Source organism: Dendrobates tinctorius, unplaced genomic scaffold (genome assembly GCF_039654945.1).
Source record: "Dendrobates tinctorius isolate UK_male_01 unplaced genomic scaffold, ASM3965494v1 ptg000265l, whole genome shotgun sequence".
Taxonomy (NCBI): Eukaryota; Metazoa; Chordata; class Amphibia; order Anura; family Dendrobatidae; genus Dendrobates; species Dendrobates tinctorius.
In genome coordinates, this window is record NW_027361932.1 from 12,025,065 (window position 1) to 12,044,502 (window position 19,438).

At 43.0% G+C, this 19,438-nt stretch overlaps 1 protein-coding gene across 1 annotated transcript in view; it reads right to left on the reverse strand.

The window, feature by feature from the left end:
- The window catches only part of MAPK1 (mitogen-activated protein kinase 1), a 105,001-nt gene that overhangs the window by 14,139 nt on the left and 71,424 nt on the right, over positions 1 to 19,438 (reverse strand). Inside the window, exons 5-7 of the mRNA XM_073559113.1 lie at positions 12,786 to 12,900; positions 12,569 to 12,700; positions 10,555 to 10,664 (exon numbers count right to left, since the gene is read on the reverse strand). Coding sequence (XP_073415214.1) covers positions 10,555 to 10,664; positions 12,569 to 12,700; positions 12,786 to 12,900 — 357 coding nt within the window. The remainder of the gene's footprint in view (positions 1 to 10,554; positions 10,665 to 12,568; positions 12,701 to 12,785; positions 12,901 to 19,438) is intronic.

The following is a 19,438-nucleotide window of genomic DNA, read 5'->3' on the forward strand; positions in this document are numbered from 1 at the left end:
GAGAACTTGGCCATTTGATGCATAAAGAGTTCATCCATATCTTCAGCTTGCACAGGCGGCCTGTAGTAAATGCCTACAATGGTGTCCTTTCCATTGTTCTGTCCTTGTATTCTTACCCAAACAGTTTCCACAGAACTCCCAGTCTCTGAAGCTTCAATCTCTGTGCAGATATACGCGTTTCTAACATACAATGCGACACCTCCTCCTCGTTTATCAAGTCTGTTTCTTGCAAATAAGTTGTATCCTTCTAGTCTTGTATTCCAATCATGTGTATCGTCCCACCAAGTTTCAGTGATTCCAATGACATCATATTTCTTTTCCTGCATTAGTCGTTCCAATTCTCCTTGTTTGTTGCCCATGCTTTGTGCATTAGTATAGAAACATTTTAGTTTTACTTTTATTTTAGTTTTTATTTTTATGTCTTTGTTCTTCCTTTTCACTTCTAATAGCAGAGTTCTCAATAGCATTTGTCAGGTGTATGGCTTTTTCTGGTCTTTTGCTTCCCTTCCCATGTTGTTCTAGTTTAAAGCTCTCCTTACAAGTGTTATAATATAAAGCAAATATGTTTTTTGCCTTTATTTTTCTGGATCAAATGAAGATAAAGTCTTCCTGCTTCCTCAGTGATACTGGGAGAGATTTGTCAGTCTGAGGTTAGGCTCACATATGAGCATTCATTTTCTCAACCAAAATAATGAGGCCAATTATGCAAATGACACTCAGTGATCATAGTGTGATACGATTCTTTTGGATGAGATGGAGAGAAAAAATGTTCTCCATCTTTTGAATTCTGTCAGTCCCTGGAAATTGGACTGCCTTCAGATGTTATCCAAGTGCGAGCTAGTGTTTTCCATGGACTCACTACTTGCATGACCGAGCGCGATCCAAATATCGGATCAAACTTGGACATGCTGCGACACTTTTCCTGGACTGGGTTTAAATCTGAAATGTGCACGGCCCCATAGAACATTGGTCCAAGTGCGATCCAGCGTTTTGTGGGACTGTACGAGCCCTTATAGTAAGAATGTTTTTTTGTTTCCCATAGCAACCCGTGCTTTAATTTATTAATGAGCTCTGGTAAAATGAAAGCTGTGCTCTAATTGTTTCCCATAGTAACCAAAGGACATTCTTACAATAAATCTCCCCCATTATCTTGTTCCGTTGTATGGCATGTCTACAGCAGTGTTGCAACTATAAGTTCCAAACCACGTAACATGCCTTTGTTTTTCGAGCTCATGAAACCGGACTAATCACTTTCTAATTTTAAATCAAATAATTTTTTATTGAAAAACTCCAAATACAAATTTTCCATCTTTCAAATAAACGACAATTCCATAATATGAAACAAAGTAACTCAACTTCAATTCACCAACCCACAAAACCCAAATCCCAACATTCCAGAGAGAACCATTATCATTTTCAGAGCAGTTCTAGAATGAGTATAAAATTCGTACAAGGGGGAGAAAGAAAAAAGAAAGAGGAAGGAAGGAAAAAAAACGAGAACCAACAAGGATTAGATCATAACTATGCTCTCTCTAATTAGAATCTTTGTGGGCAGCCCTGGAGGATCCAACCAAGGCCTCCATATCTTTTCAAATTTGCAAGAAGAGTTACATTCATGATAGACTCCCCCTTCCAACCAGGTTATATTTATCCTTCGTTGTAGTCCTGCCATAGTTGGTGGTTGTCTATCTAACCAAAGAAATGCAAGAAGTTTACGTGCTCAATATAAGATACGAGAGATACCTATGACTAGGGACAAGTCAGGATCCGCTTCATCTTCAAATAATCCCAATATACATATACAGGGATTGGTAAGGGTCTGTGCACACATTGCCGATTTTTCTACGGATCCGCAGCGGATTTGGCCCTGCGGATCTGCAGCAGATTCTGCTGCGGTGTACAGTACCATTATATCCTATGTAAATCAAAAACCGCTGTGCACATGCTACGATTTATCTGTGTGGATTTTCTGTGGATTTTCTGCGGATTTTAATCCGCAGCATGTCAATTCTTTTGTGCGGATCCACAGTGTTTTTACACCTGCTCCATTATAGAAATCCGCAGGTGTAAAAACGCAGGGGAAATCCGCAGGTCATTTTACCTGCGGATTTAGCAAAATCCACGTTGAAAAATCGGGAGCACAATCCACAACATGTGCACATACCCTTAATTTCACTCCATAGACCCCCTATCAAGGAGATTACCTCATTCCAAAATAGTCCTCTGTCTACATTCCCACATGGCATGCATCAAATGTGCCTCTTCAATCCCACACCTAGGACATTGCCAAAAGCCCTATCTTGTGTAAAAAAAAGCTTGTAGTGTTTACTCTGAATTAAACATAGTTGAGAGCCTTTGGGGCTCACAGGGAGATACTTGAGGAACAATTTCTAGAATCTCTCCGTTGTTCCACTGATATAGGGCCTACATCCGCCTCCCATTTAGCTTTAACTGTCAGAGGGTGATTATCTAGTTGGGATGAAAATAGGGACTTTTAAATGTTCGTAGAAATTAAACCCTTTGTATGACTTGCTGAAGCACTAGTATCTATTAGGGAATGTTGCATGCTAAGATCCATTAGACCCGATTGAGATGAAAAGCATGTTGGATTTGTAGGTATTGGTAAAAAGTTGTGTGATAAATTGAGTTCCTCTTGGAGCTGTTCAAAACTTGAGAGAGTTTGTAAATAATTGTTCTATCGACCAGATCCCTTTTTGCTCCCAATTAGAAAAACCCTTTAACTTTGATACTTCACCCAAATTGGGATTACACCATAGTGGTGTGTATTTGGTGAATCCCTTAATGCCTTAAAGTTTTCCTCTGGCCCACACTTTATACACTATACTTTAAAAAATTCCTCCAGCAATAATGGAATATCGTATAAAGATAAAAATGAACATTTATTGATCCAGTGTTAAAAATTAAACTGGCCACCAAGAAATCTGCATGGCAAACAACCGAAGCGTTTCAGCTAAAAGCTTTAATCATGGTATGTGACAATTTATACACCAACGCCAATGTTGGAGTAAGAGGACTCCCTCCGGGAGAAATCCAAGACTCCAAAACACATAGGGGTGAGTCCCTGTAATTTAAAAGTCTCAGAGTTGGCCATTCACTCGAATTTTAGCAACAGGTGAGTGGTTTAACATCTGGGTTAATGCAATGTAGTAAGGACCAAAGCCCATCTTTTTCTAAACTGCTCACAGATAACTCCATTCTACACTGTCAAACACTTAGGCAGCGTCCAAGGGTATAAAAGCCCTTGTGCCATCTTCCCTTCTTCCCTTGGAGCTCAATTGGAAGTTGAGGTATAGACGGCTCCGATCTATAGCGGTAGATGCATTTGGCATAAATCCATATTGATAACCATGTACAACTCCATTAATAACTTTAATCAATGTATTGGCCAAAACCTTAGCGAATAGTTTAATATCCACTCGGAGTAGAGAGATTGGCCGATATGAGTCAGGTTTTGACATCTTTCCCAGGCTTTAGTATTAAAACAATTATGGCTTCATTATAGAATATGGTAGGGAGTAACCCTTTGTAGTTACTGCTTAAAGGGATTTAAGAGCTTTGGCAATAGTACCTCTATTTAGTTTATAAACTTCTCCTGGGAGACCATCGGCACCAGGCACTTTTCAGTTTTGTTTGGATTGCATTGTCTAGTTCCTCCAAGTCCAGGGCTGATCTAAAGCCTCCCTTGTAGCGCCAGTTTGGGAAGAGCAACTTCATCTAGGTAACAGGCAATACCTGCCTCCAAAGCATTAGTCTTAGGCCTGTTTCACACTTCCGTTTTTGACCATCAGTCAAAATCCGCCGTTTTTGCAAATAAACGGATCCGCCTTTTTTTTTGGCTGATCCGTTTTTTTCCCCATTGATTTGCATTACCGGCGGATCTTGACGGATGGCCATCCGTTGGATCCGTTTGTTTGCGGATCAGTCAATTTTTTTGCGTCCGCCGAGATGCCTGGACGGACCTTGCAACGTTTTTTGTGCTGCAGGATCCGCATTTTTATAGTGCGCATGCCCAGAGGAATGAAGTAAGCCGGAAATGTAACCCTGAAATCATTTCTGGCAGACAGAAAAAAAAATATTCTCTCTCTCTGGCAGCGGTTCCTTTAAAATTCTTCATTCGGCGGATCCGTCAAAACAACGGTCCGGTGGCATCCGTTCACATCAGTTAGCAACGGATCCGCTTTCCGCCATTTTGGCGGATTTTAACTGACAAAAAAACTGAAGTGTGAAACAGGCCTTAGATGCGTACACGTTCGTATAATCATGGAGATGTTTAATAACCTCATCAGTGTCCATAACCACCCTCCCTGTTGTGACCAGTCTATTCATATAGGCTATTCTCGTCTGTTCTTTAAGTATAGTTGCTAGTAGGTGGCCTGCACTCTTACCCTCTATAAAATATTTTTGTTTAACGTTGTCCGGCCACAAAATCCAGATATTTTTTTAAAGCTGTTCTGTGCTATACTGCAATATACAACACCTATAAATTTAGTTTGGATTCTGCCCTTCGTTCCTCGTGAATTTCACTTCTTTCTCTGCAACCACTTTGCCTGCGGCTCTACCAAACTTGACAGCCGTACTACCTAACCTCACAGCCAAAACACCGCCCAGCCTGCCTCAGTGTCCAGCAGCACCCTATGCCCGCCCACTGACTCCAGTATTGGAAATAGCAGTGTCCTCATGTGTGGAAAGCGGCACAACCACTGGACTCCACATATATACCATATAATACACACTTCAGCTGCTGAAGAACCTGAGCTTACAGTAATGTGTGTATGGATGGATGCACACAGCATGCTATACACACCTATGTAGAACTCTTTCCTCCCTGGATAGTCCCATCAGCTGAGTCATAGCTCTTCTGACTCTGTGTGCTGCACTTTGAGAAAAGGCAGGAAAGGAGAGGGCCTTGAAGAGACTGGGGGGGGGGGGGCGGTGTTTGTTGTGACATCACTGACTAGTCTCTGCCAGACCGAATAACTTTAGGGTAGTGAGCAGCTCCTCAAGAATCAGGAGAGAGCTGCTCACATGACTAGGTGTGCCATCTAGGGCATCATGCAGAATGCTGACAGGGAGTAAATTACAAACTGTCAGCATTCTGCACGCTAGATACACACAAATTATACAGAAAGGCCGGACCACCCCTTTAACAAACAGTTGTTTCTGAAAAGCTAATGATAGCAAATTATCAGTCGATATTCTGTGCATTTTCCCATTGTATTCTACTTGCCACAGATATATCTGCTACATAATGTGCCTCCTTTTCCCCCCAAACATTATGTTGCAATTTCTGGGTGAACTCCTTTGTTTTGGATTTGATCTTATTGATATCCCCTATGAATATTCCCCGTACATATGCTTTCATGCCATCCCATAGAAATCTTGTAGATGACAAAGAATCATTAAAATATCTAAAATTCTAGAGCTACGAATAGGGCCAATTACCGTATATACTCGAGTATAAGCCGACCCCCTAATTTTGACAAAAAAACTGGGAAAACTTATTGACTCGAGTATAAGCCTAGGGTGGGAAATGCTCCATAGATTATTCCCCCATATGGTGTCCCCAGAAGAAGCTCCATAGATTGTTCCCCCATATGCTGCCCCCATTAGAAGCTCCATAGATTATTCTCCCATATGCTGCCCCCATAAGAAGCTCCATATTGTTCCCCCATATACTGCCCCCATAAGCAGCTCCATAGATTATTCCCCCATATACTGCCCCCATTAGAAGCTCCTAAAGATTATTCCCCCATGTGCTGCCGCAGCATGTAAAAATAAAAAAAAATGACATACTCACCTCTCCGTCGCTGGGTGTCAGATACTCACGTGTCCTGCGTCCATGGCTGCTCACCGCTATCTGCCACGTCATCAGTCAGTGACGTTCAGACTGCAGGGGGCGCGGCGCGCACTAATCACGTCACTGCGCCCTCTGCTGTCTCAAGTCACTGACCGATGAAAGACAGCAGCAAGCAGCCATGGACGCAGGACAGGTGAGTATCGCTATACTTACCCGTCCTGATGCTGTCGCTTGAGCCCCAAGCTTCTCCGCGCTCTCTTCCTGCGTTCAGCGGTCATGTGATACCGCTCATTAAAACTCATGAATATGCGCATATTCATGAGTTTTAATGAGCGGTACCACGTGACCGCTGAAGGCAGGAACAGAGAGCGCGGAGAAGCTGGGGGCTCAAGAGACAGCGTCAGGACGGGCAAGTATGACCTGACAGCCCCGCCCCCTCTCCCCCTCCGACCCCCCGGTGTATATGACTCGAATATAAGCCGAGAGGGGGACTTTCAGCTCAAAAAAACGGGCTGAAAATCTCGGCTTATATTCGAGTATATACGGTAGTTACAGCCAAAAAGGATTGAGGAGCCATGTATATCACCCCAGAGACCTCACAACACCCATGTGCAGTTGTATCTGTATCAGAAATTGGTTAGAGACACTCTTTGGCAGATACCTCACAGATTTAATATAGGGTATGATTGATTCAGAACCATTGGCTATTCCTGACCAAGAATAATGAAACGTGGAATAAGAGGAATATTGTCTGACGACAGGGTGCCGTATTCTCCATAGGTCCACCATGCCGACCTCCTCTAGCAGATAATGTAGAGATATTTATATATATTGCACATTGAGAGATATTTCCCGTATGAAATTTATCCCTGAAAAGGTGTAGATAGGTGTTTAAATCCCCTACTATAAAAACCGGTGTCTCTGCAAGGGAATTTATAAAAGAAATAATCCTTTTAACCCCTTAACGACCAAGCCATTTTGTAGGTTAATGACCAGGCCTTAATTCTGAAATCAGACCACTGTCACTTTATGAGGTAATAACTCTGGAACGCCTCAACGAATCCCGCTGATTGACACTTTTCTCGTGACATATTGTACTTCATGGTAGTGGTAAAATTTCTTCGAGATAACTTGTACTTATTTATGAAAAAAACTGAAATATGGCGAAAATGTGTAAAATTTTGCAATTTTCAAACTTAATTTTAAGCCACAGAGTTATGTGACACAAAATAGTTAATATATAACATTTACCACATGTCTACTTTACATCAGTACAATTTTGGAACCAAAATTTTTTTTTGTTAGGAAGTTATAAGTTAAAAGTTGACCAGCGATGATCTTTTTACAACTAAATTTACAAAACTTTTTTTTTTTTTTTTTAAGGGACCAGCTCACATTTGAAGTCACTTTGAGGGGTCAATATGACAGAAAATACCCAAAAGTGACACCATTCTAAAAACTGCACCCCTCATGCTGTTCAAAACCACATTCAAGAAGTTTATTAACCCTTTAGGTACTTCACAAGAATTGAAGCAATGTGGAAGGAAAAAATTAACATTTAACTTTATTTCCCCAAAATTTTTCTTTGGACACAATTTATTTTGTCAAGGGTTTCAGGAGAAAATGAGTCAGAATATTTGTTGTGCAATTTCTCCTGAGTACACCGATACCCCATGTGTGGAGGAAGACCAATCTTTAGGCGCACGGCAGTGGTCAGAAGGGAAGGAGCATAATTTGAGATTTTGAATGTCAAATTGGCTGGAATCGAGAGCAGACGCCATGTCGCGTTTGGAGAGGCCCTGATGTGCCTAAACTGTGGAAACCCCCCAAAAGTGACCCCATTTCAGAAACTAGACCCCCCAAGTAACTTATCTACATGTGTAGTGAGAGCTCTGAACCCTCAAGGGCTTCACAGACATTTATAACAAAGCCGTAAAATTAAAAAAAATTTTCCATCCCCAATTTTTATTTTCCCAAGGGTAAAAGGACCCCAAAACTTGTTGTGCAATTTTTCCTGAGCTCGCAGATACCCCATATGTGGGGGTAAACCACTGTGTGGGTGCATGGCAGAGCTCAGAAGGGAAGGAGTGCCGTTTGACTTTTTCAACGCAAAATTGGCTGGAATTGAGATCGGACGCCATGTCACGTTTGGAGAGACCCTGATGTGCCTGAACAGTGGAAACCCCCCACAAGTGACACCATTTTGGAAACTAGACCCCCCACGGAGCTTATCTAGATGTGTGGTTAACAGCTGGGGGCGCCGCTGTCAGTGCAGAAGCTCAGCCACTGCAGCGCTGAGCTCCTGCACGGAGATCGGGCAGGAGATGCTGAAATTCAGCCACTCCTGCTTGATCGCTGCTGTGTTTGGTCGGTCAGATTGACAGACCAATCACAGCGCTTGGGGTGCAGGGACCGACTGCACCACTTGCCGTGCCTGTCAGCCAGCTGTCGGCACTGAACTGTCACTGCGTGTTTACACGCGGTGACAGTTCAAAGGCAGGACTTGCAGTCTGTCCTGGTGCGGGAAGTTACCTCTTGCCATGACGGACTGTGCATGTCCATAGACTTTAAGGTGTTAAGGATTTCCACTGAGGGTGGAATATACAAAGCTATTATAATAGAATATTGTATATGGTACAAGACAAATATTCCATCGGTATCCATTTTAGAGGAGAAACAAAAATGGAATCGATCTAAAATGTTTACTCCCCATGCATGAGTAGAAAAAATAAAAAAATAATACAATGGTACTCTGGCCCCACCCACGACCTCCTTAGTAAACAGTCTCTCACAGGTCATACGAGTTTCGGAAAGACAAATAAGAGGCTGAAATTGTTGGATCCAAGAGAACACAGCACATCTCTTGACCAATTCCCCCAAGTCCCTGACATTCCAGGCTATCACATTAAGAGATATCCAGGACTTTAAAATAAAAAAGGCATGCAGTTTCTAACAGGCAATTGTCTGCTATACCTGGAGCCAGTCATTGACTGCTCCTGCTCCCTGTCAGAGCAGCAGTTTCTCTTTCTGTTGACAGGGCAGGAACACTGGTATCATGCTGATTGACAGCAGGCTTCCCTCAATTAGGCAGTGGAGAGCAGGCTGTCAATCAGCATCACACCATTAGTGCCATCCTGTCAACAGGAAGACAAACTACCGCTCTGTTAACATGTCAGCGGAAATCTGTGACCGCTCTGTGGTGGTGGTGAACGGCGCCAGGCACAACAGGCAGGCAAGAAGCAGCTACCTCTGTTAGTACTTAAGCAGTCCCAGATATCTTTAATTATATGCACCATATTAAGTAGTATGTAATTTAAGGACAGGAAAAATGTTGAAAAAAAAATTCTTTAAAACAATTCCCCCCCCCCCCCCCCCCCTTTGAATTGTTTATCTCCTCATAAAAGCCAGAGACCATTCAAACAAGAATATTGACACATTTGTCTCAACTTGAGAAGATGGTAAGAGTGGTCCTTGCCCTTTCATAGGATAAGGTCTCCATGTTTAAGATTTAGTAATTTGATTTATAGGTGTCAGTGTAGCCCATCGGGGGGGGGGGGGGGGGGGCACAAAGGAGATATAGGAACTCTGAGCTCTTACAATTACAAAAAAAAATTGAGAGTGTCTTTGCTGAACATCGTAATCCGCCAGGGTAAATAAATGGATTCCTGAAAAGCGGAGATTCTTAATTCAGCTGATTTCCCTGATTAAGCATGTTATTTTGCCGAGGCCTATTCTCTAGGTCATCAGCTTTCTTGAGAAGGGCATTGATATTCTAAAGACCTCTCCTGAGATAATGTATAGTAAGCATTTGTTCCTCAACAGAACTCGCTCTTTCCTCAGACTTCTTGACTCTGCTGTTTATTTTCTGCATGTCTTGTCTGAGGAGACTAATGTTTTCTCTAAGCCCTCCCATGTGTTTGAGAGTTTGTAATGAGAGACTGCAGGATTTTACAGCAGAAAAACTTGTAGTGTAGGTTCTTGCCCACAATCTTTGGCAAGATTAGCTTCTCCAAAGGCATTAATGCTGTGCATTTCCTGCACTTCTCGGTTTAACTGTTGCTGTGAGCAGTGCCATATTGCCACATTTCCTCCCCTGCACAAACTGTATCTCTCCCCCCTGAGAGTATACCTGATCAGGTTCTAAATCATCTGAAGAGTTGTCAGGGTCTAATGGCAGTTTGGCAAATCTCCCAAGCTTTGCTGCAGAACCTCGGCTGCTCTCATTCTGGCTGATGTGGGGGAGGAGGTGCCATGTTGGAAAGCATGCTCTCATCTCGACTCTGTTCCGTCTGATGCTTGCTTCTCATCATACCCGAGTCCACTTTATCACTCCTCCATATATTCCAGGAACTTTCTCCTCATCCTTCGGTGTGAAGGAATCACTATTTCGTTGCCATTAGTCGTGGAAATGACAGGATGCAGATCAGAGTGAAGCTCAATGCGTCCTCTTCTCATGGCCTTCAGGATCCCCCCCCCTCACAGCTATTCACTCTCAAACAATCTGAACAGCGAAAACCACAATCAACCTCTGGGTTGGATTGTTCTTTTACAACACTGATAGCTATACTTGGAAGTGTGTTAACAAAAAGCGTTCATAATCATTGAAATCCATCTTTGATATGTCGTACAGCTCTCAAACTGGCTACACATCACTTACCTCTGGTGTTTGTATGGATATTATAAAATAAAAGGAACGCTTATTTTGGTTTCTTTACAGGAAGATGATGTAACCTTACCTCATCACTTGGGTCATAATATTGCTCCAAATAGGGATGGGCCAGAGCCGCCTCTACTTCAATTCGTTTGTGAGGGTTAAAAGTCAACATTTTGTCCAACAAATCAAGGGCTGCAATAAGGAAAAAAAAAAAAAAAAATAAGCGTTTTTTGTGCATTATGAGGTGTTAACCCCCTCACCTTGTGGTGCCTTCGCACTGCATTTTAGCAGCCGTTGATTGGCTTTGTCGGAACTGAAGTATGAACACCCCTGCAAAAAGGGATTCGGACGTGTGCACTGATAGAGTAAAAGTGCAGACAGAGCGAACACGCATCATTTTTGGGCGTGTACACCTACCAGAAGCGGTCATAGTAAACATGCCCGAAAATGATGCAGGTCAGACCACACACTCACTGTCGGCACCATTTTAGTCTATGGCCCCATCGACGCATACGTCCGAATCCTGTTTTGAGGGGGGTTCTTACGCAAGTCCCAACAGGGCCACAGAATGGGTGGCAAAATGCAATGTGAAAGCACCCTAAGGCTATGTGCCCACGTTGCGTGTTAAAACGCACACTAAAAACCAGACTCCTTCCCAGAATTCGCTCGTTTTTTTCAGCGCGATTTCACCGTGATTTTACCGCGATTCTGTTCGCGATTTTCTCAAGCACTTTCCAAGCGATTTGAAGCATCGCTTGGAAAGTGATTGACAGGTTGGTCACACTCGTCAAACAGTGTTTGACAAGTGTGAGCAGCTTTTTACAATTGAGGCCGCATATGCGGCATCAATAGTAAAAGATAACATGTGAAAAATGATAAAAAAAAATTAAAAAAAAAAAAAATCGGGGTATATTTACCTTCCGACATCCTGCGCTGCCATCCCGGGCCACAGCGTTCCCAGCGATGCCTTGCGAGACCTGTGATGACGTTGGTCTCGCGTTAATATAGCGATCTCGCGAGACCGCTAGAGTCACACGAGACTACGTCATCACAAGACCTTGCCGCAAGGCATTACTGGGAACGCTTGGGCCGGGAATGCAGCACGGGACGTCGGAAGGTAAATATACCCCGATTTTTTTTATTTTTTTATCATTTTTCACATTTTATCTTTTACTATTGATGCCGCATATGCGGCCTCAATTGTAAAAAGCTCCTCTCCTCCACACCGTGGGTACCAACCGCACATGAGACGCTTAACTTCCCGCATGGTGGGCATAGCCACATGCGGGAAGTAATCGATTCTCATGCATTCCTATGGGTGCGGAATCGCGGCAATTCTTTGCGATTCCGCACAAAAGAATGACCATGCTGCGATTTTTTCCGCGATGCGATTCCGCCGCGGAAAAAGCGCAGCATTAGCACAGCATGTGCGGAATGCCATAGGAATGCATGGGGGGCGCTCTGTACACGATTTTTAAACGTTTTCGCGCCGAAAACTGCGGCAAAAAACGCTTAAAAATCGCATCGTGGGCACACAGCCTTACAAAGCATATATAGTATTTTAGATTTAGGTTTTACAAAACAAAGGCATCTAATGTTGTAACTCCATTGTATTTTACTACAATCCTGGAGCATGAATCACAGTGTACAGGCAAGCCATTTAAATACCATCATGCACACTTGGAAATATCAAAATTGTCCATAATACAATAAAAATGAGAGGAAAAAAAAAAACAGACTACTACTTTTTTCCTACTGTGTATATGCATTCAAGGTAGATAAGTCCAGACGATTAGGAAAACGAAATCAGCGTGACCACAAAGAAGTTCCCTGTTTATCGAAAATCATTGTGTCAAATTCGTTAACAAGTGCTAAACAATTCCAAATACAAAACATTAACTATTTTGGTGTACCGCTGGTACTGCATTAATATGTCAGTTTTCATGACAGTGGATGCATTCAATGTCACTCACTAGTAGCAATAAGGGCATAAGCATTTGAGCTGCTGACGTCCAGACTCTTCACTGATACACTTCATGTTAAATGCAGCTTAGTGTGTAGTTCATGATTAAATAATGACGATATAGTCGTTTTACCTTTGGGGTCTGCATTTGGGAAGAGTCTATTCCAGGGCACCTTATTTTTGTGTGGCAGAGAAAGCAGGTAGTTTCTAGCTTTCAAATTGATTATACAGTTCAGATCTTCTTGAGAAGGCGATCCGAGGATGCCTGCAAAAACAGATAAGTAAATAAAAGGCTAAACTCGGATACATTTGGCTTAATCTGCTTGCATAGGTTTTCCATCTGCCCTTACCAAGGATATGATTAAGTTGATCAAGGTAATGCTTTCCTGGAAATATGGGTCGATTAGAGAGCATTTCTGCAAGAATGCAGCCAACTGACCAGATATCAATTGACTTGGTGTAACCCTAAAAAGACCAAAACAGACCATTACAATACATCCCAAGTAGGCTGTAAACAAATGCTTTTTGGTTAAGTAAAATTTTTTCAAAAAGAATAGTTAAGTAAACCTACATTGCCATTAGTATTCTTAAATGTCAATGCCATGTCTGTAAAGGTCATCTCTAAAACACAACATAGATTTAAAATAAAAATAGCTTAAGGAAATCTACAGAATTCATACCATCTACAGAATTCACACCATATAACTAACCTCAGGACTACTATTTAGGCAGGCACAAACTATGGCATGTCTATTGAAACTATGATGAATCTGGTACAGCTTTAGATTGTCTTGTCTAAAGCCCGAATAAAGACTGTTAGGGCCCCGTTACACGTATAAATGTCCCAGCGATCCACCAACGATCCGATGTGGATGGGATCGCTGGGACATAGTTAGCTGATCGCTGGTGAGCTGTCACAGACAGACCCAACAGTGATCAGGACCAGCGAGCAAGCTGGTTTCCAATAAACAGCGGCTCTTAGTAACCTGCTGTTTACCTTGGAAATCAGCTCCCAGCGTCGCTGATCGTTGTTCTCCCGCTGCCACATGCAGCGATGCGTGCAGGCCAGCGGCAGACCAACGATCAAAAAACGGCCCAGGACGTTCCAGCACAATCTGCGATACCCAGCAGGGGGGCCAGTCGCTGATCCATGTCTCACACAGCGATATCGTTTGAGAGATCGCTGTGACGTCAAAAAATCAGCGATCTCGCTGTGTGTGACGGGGCCCTTAGCCATACTTGTAGATAAGAATCCAGCGTGTCTGAATTCGGACTGACGAACCTCTTGTTCTCCCGACAATGACTGACAATAGCTCTCAGAGAATACAATAGCACTCAAATGAATAATTGCTGTGTGTGGAAGAGTTGGTCGAGATGGGTGCCACCAAACCATTGTTACAACAGACATCAAATGTGTATGGCGGGCTTAAACTTCCAGCACTCAAAATTAATCTAACACTATTAAGAATATCAAAAAGACATACAAAAAAAGTCTTATTTACTTATAGGTACCTGAATTTTTCGGAACCATGACACCACGAGAGGGGAACCACCCTTTAAGGACAGGAAATCTACAGGCATAAAAGGGCAGCACCTCTCCCACACAACAGTTGGATTATAGAGCACAAGAGGCTCTCCAATGGTTATTGCAATAAATACAAAATTTTACCCATATCACCAATCACAAATGTGACTTTATATACTTTTGAAAGAAGTGCTCACTCACACCTGACGGGAGGTAATATATAAAGGTGCAGACATGGTTTCAGAAAAATCCCGTTACTAGTAAGTAACCAAGACTATCGATCACCCATGACAGCACCATGAGAGAATTAGAGAAGTAAGAATTCAGGGAGGAACCATTGTGGAGCATCCCAATTCCAAAGGTGAGGTTGGAAGAGGAACCAATATCAAGTCTATAATGCTTATAGAAAGTGGATGGAGAAGACCAGGTTGCTGCCTTACAGATCTGCTCAATTGAAATGTCCGATCTCAGCCCAGGAGGCTGCCACTGACTGTGTGGAGTGAGCTCTCAGACCTACTGGAACAACCTTGCCACTTGCAGAATAAGCTAAAAAAAAATGGTATCACTGATCTACCTAGCTATTGTGCAGTTTGAAGCTTTAAGCCCTTTTCTGGGTCCCTGAAAGGACAAAAATAAGGACTTCTCACTTTTCAGGAATCAGTATCAGACCAGTATTCTAGTAGACCCCTTGTAACGTTCAGCGTATCAAATTTCTCATCCTCCTGATTCTTTTGGCTAGTACAAAAAGAGGGAACAACTCTCTCCTGTAACCTGGCAGGCAAGATTGATCAGGCTTCAAAACAACTCTGTCTTCTAGATACTGAGTGTATGGTGGGACTCAGGAAAGGGCCAGATTGTCAATGACCCTTCAGACAGATGGTAACACCACCAGAAGGGCAGTGTTAAGGAAAAAAAAAAACAAACAAAAAAAAAAAAAAAACACATTACCGACAATAACTCAATGGGCTCAAATGTGACCGTCATGGCTGTCAAAACTAGATTTAAATCCTATGGTTTAAGGATGGGCCTGGAATTAGATGAAGCCCTAATAAACCTAGATACCCAATAATTCCGTGCCAGATCACAGTTATAGAGGGCCCATAGAGATGACAATTGGATCTCAAGGGTGCTGGTGGATAAGCTTAGCTTAAGGCCCTTCTGCAGAAACTCCAGAACTTGACCTACTGGAGCCCCCTCAATTTTTGATCCCGAAGTGGACAGGAACTTCCTCCATGTTTTAGAATAAATTCTATTTGTGGAAACTTTTCTACTTTGAAGTAGAGTGGATGACCAAAGTGGGAGAAAAACCCATTTAATATTAACAGTGCCCTCTCAAATTTCATACCATGAAATAAAAGGTTGGATACTCGTGGATGGTAGACTGGTCCCCTAGAGAGGAGATTCGGAACCTCTGGAAGGACCCACGGGTCAATGATCGACAGTCCCTAGCCATGAGAACCATGGCATTCTTGGCCAAAAGTGGACAAATTAAGATAATCATCACTTTGTTTTCTCTGACCTGTCTTGCCACCATTTGGATCAGGGCTATTGGGAGGAAAAGCATATAACAGATTGAACTTCCATGGAACAAGGAAGACATCTACCCCCTGGTGACCTTCTCTGGGATTCAGAGAACAGAACCGTGGCAACACCACATTTAATCTGGATTATCCAAACATTTCAGTAGGCCAAGGGACATAAGCTACAGTTCATGTGAGGATGACTGTTGACCCTTATTGAATCACTGGCTTATTGTTCACTGGCTGCAGAATACCTATTATACAGTATATGTCCTTTTATTGCAGTACTAGTATTGTTCTTTGGGAAACAAAGGCACAATGTTTGTTAATAGGTTGATGACCCATTCGTGCTCTGCAATATGAAGGACAATCTATGCATGTTGTTTGAACGCGCAAGCAGTGAGGGATGGCCTCCTTCCACCTTCCCCCAAGCCTGTGGTGAAATAACAATGAGAAGTTGTGACCTATAAAAAGGAGGATCTGCCTGTGTTCAGAGAGTCTACATTACAGAAGTCACGGCATCAACACTCCAAATGAAGAAATACAGAGCTGCCTCATTGACAATCACTGAACCCTCAAAGACGTTTAGAGAATCGAGGTTGGGACAACCAAGTCACTGGGCCTCGTACCTCAATGGACTGTCAGATTCCTAAGCGTGTCGTTATCGCCTCTCTGTTCGTACCACAGGAGGGGTAGCCAGCCCTGGGAACTCTGAAGTAACAACTGCCAGTGTTTAACGAGTCCAACACAGATTGATGATCATCTGCAAGGTTTTGAGACCCTAATGATGATGCACCAGGTGCCCACAGCTGATTGGGCCAAGTACTTGTGGACTAGCTGGGCACAGGATGCTGTTCGGTCTCTAGGGCGTCAGGACTGTCTACACTATTATACCATTAAGGATACCCTTTTGTCCCTTTTTACTACCATCCCCAAAAGATATCGCAACAAGTTCCAGACAGTCTCTCCAGGGGGTCTCCTATGTAGAATTTGGCAGTCACTATGACGACCACTGCAACCGCTGGCTCAACGGTCGGGCTGCCCACTCACCTGATGCCCTCAGGGACGTGACTGTACTCAAGCAACATATGGAGAAAATGCCTCCAAAAATATGAGAGTGGGTAGCGGACCGGACGCTCGAAACCCCAGAACAAGCAGCCCGATTGGCTGATGAATTTATAGCCAATCGACCCCACTGGAAACCCAGGGACTAAAATCATGATTTAAGGTTTAATAGCCACCCCAATTGTTTTAAAGTTGTGTATGCAATGTGGGGACAAACTGCTCACCACTAGAAAATCATCCAAATAGGGGACAATACAACTTTTTCCTGTAAATGAGACATGACTTCTGTGACTACCTTGGTAAAGACCCAAGGTGCAATAGAGAGGCCAATTGGAAGAGCTCTAAACTGGAATTGTCTAACTGCATCACCAAGGACTACTGCAGCTTTGAGGAACTGGTGATGATCTACAAATACAAGCACATGGTAGTAAGCATCTTTCAGGTGTAAAACTGCCATAAAGCTTTTTTTTTTTTTAATAAACGGTCTTTAGTGAACAATAAACAAAGTACAAAAGTTGTATAAGAACATCAGAAAAGAGCCAACAGATTTTCACTGTACTTTGAGCACTCGACAGTGTATTATAACTATAACCAACTTCCCCTCCCACCCAGGCACATATCCATATCTTCATAAAGTAACAAGCCTAACAGGAGTTCTACCATCAATTTGCTCTCATGTACCAGTCTGTAAATTGGAAGCAACCATGAATCGCCTGGCGTATCAACACTGTCTGGGTATTAATAAAAGAAGACCAAGTAAGGAAAAAACATTTAGTGTATTTCTCTTTATTCATAATACTCAAGGAGGAGATCCCAAGAGGGAAAAAAAAAAAAAACACCAGATTCCCACGCTGCTATATTTCAACCATCAAATAGAGGAAATCCAGTAGATTGTAGAAATTGGTTCCAATATCTGTACTTTATTTATGGTACATACAGAGACAACACGTTTCGAGGTCCATTCAGTGACCTCTTCTTCGGGTCAAATTTCTACAATCTACTGGATTTCCTCTATTTGATGGTTGAAATATAGCAGCGTGGCCATCCGTCAAGATCCGCCGGTAATGCAATGGGGGGAAAAAAGGGATGCGCCAAAAAAATAAATAAATAAATAAAAAAAAAAAAAAATTGCAGATCCGTTTTTTTGCAAAAACAGCGGATTTTGACTGATGGTCAAAAATGGAAGTGTGAAACAGGCCTAAGGACCTATGAGCGCGCTTTTGTGGTTTCTTTTTTCTTTATTCAAAATGGATTTCTTCTGAACAGAGAGCCTCACCAACTGATCTTGTGGAAGAATATTGAATATGGCTCACTCCGGAGAAAGAGAAAGATACACCAAAGGTATTAGTGGGATGTTCCGAGAGTGCATGAAGCAATTTTTAAAGAGTAATTTTATTGCAGATCTTACAGATTCCATCTTGAAAGGGCATACTCTAAGGAATTTATTCAGAATTTTTAAATTTATTATGGTCCTAAAGGAACCATATCTTGTTTCTTAATCACAAAGAGGGAAATAAAATCCCATGCTGCTCTAATAAGGGAACCTCTAACAGGACTGCTTCCTGTATCAGCTCCAAGGCTATGTACCCACATTGCAGAAATGCTGCGGAAATCTCCGCAACATTGCCGCACTCCCGCCGCGGGTAAAACGCATGTGAATTCGCATGCGTTTTTCCCCGCGGAAAACAAGCGTTTTCCGCTTGCGGAATGCTTGCGCATTCCAAGCGATTAGCATCACTTGGAATGTGATAGGTAGGATGTTAAAATATATATATTTTATCACCTTCCGATGGCCCCCGATTTGATCTGCGGCGCTCCCGGCATCTTCCGGTTCCAGTAATGCTTTGCGCGAAGGACCTGAGATAACGTCATCGCGGTCATTCGCGCAAAACATTACTGGGACCGGAAGATGCCGGGAGCGTGGTGAGAGGCGGGAAGGACTTCGGGGGCCGCCGGAGAGCGAGTTTATCACTATTTATTTTTATTCTATTTTTTAGAAGATTATGGTACCCAGGGCCTGGAGGAGAGTCTCCTCTCCTCCAGGCACTGGGTACCATCCACACATGATCCGCTTACTTGTGCATGGTGGGCATAGCCACATGCGGAAAGTAAGCGGATCAATGCATTCCTATGGGTGCGGAATCACCGCGATTCCGCAAAAAGAATGGGCATGCTGTGGATTTTTCCGCTATGCGATTCCGCAGCGGAAAAATCTGCAGCATTAGCACAGCATTGCGGAATCCCACAGGATTGAATGGGATGCTTTTTTTTGCAGCGATTCTGCAGCGTAAAAACGCAGCGAAAACGCAAAAATAAACAATGTGTGCACACAGCCTAAGACTTCTGCCTTTAGGGGCTGGTGCTCTGCTGTGTAGTACCGAGAGGGAGTTACCATGAACCTCTTGCAGGATTGATATGAACTCCATCTTTAGCCAAGATCCCATTAGGCTATGAATCCAATTACTCCGCAATAGCTCGTACCTGGAAGCGAAGAAAGACGAAAGCCAGGGGATTTAGCTTCTCTATTCTTTTGTACCCTATGGACATCTTCCTGGGAAAGTGATTTAAAGGAATCTCTAACCTCCGCTCTGATAGAGCTCAAGTTAGTGGCAAAGCTACGGGTTTTCCCCCCGCTTCAGTCTGTTCAATACACGACTGACAAAAGTCTCTTCTGGTAGGAGTCAGGTAACAAGGACCGGCAAAGCGCACATTCTTTATGTTTATACTACGCTGTACATTTCTTTTACTAGCAAAAAATTGGGAGAAAGAAGGGGCATTGCGCCATGCCCTAGTCGCCTTTTAAATCCCGGGCCGCCCTCCAGATCCGGTACCCCCGGAGCTTCTGGTTCAGGTCAGATTACATGGCTTGAGTCTGGACACGCTCCACTCCTAG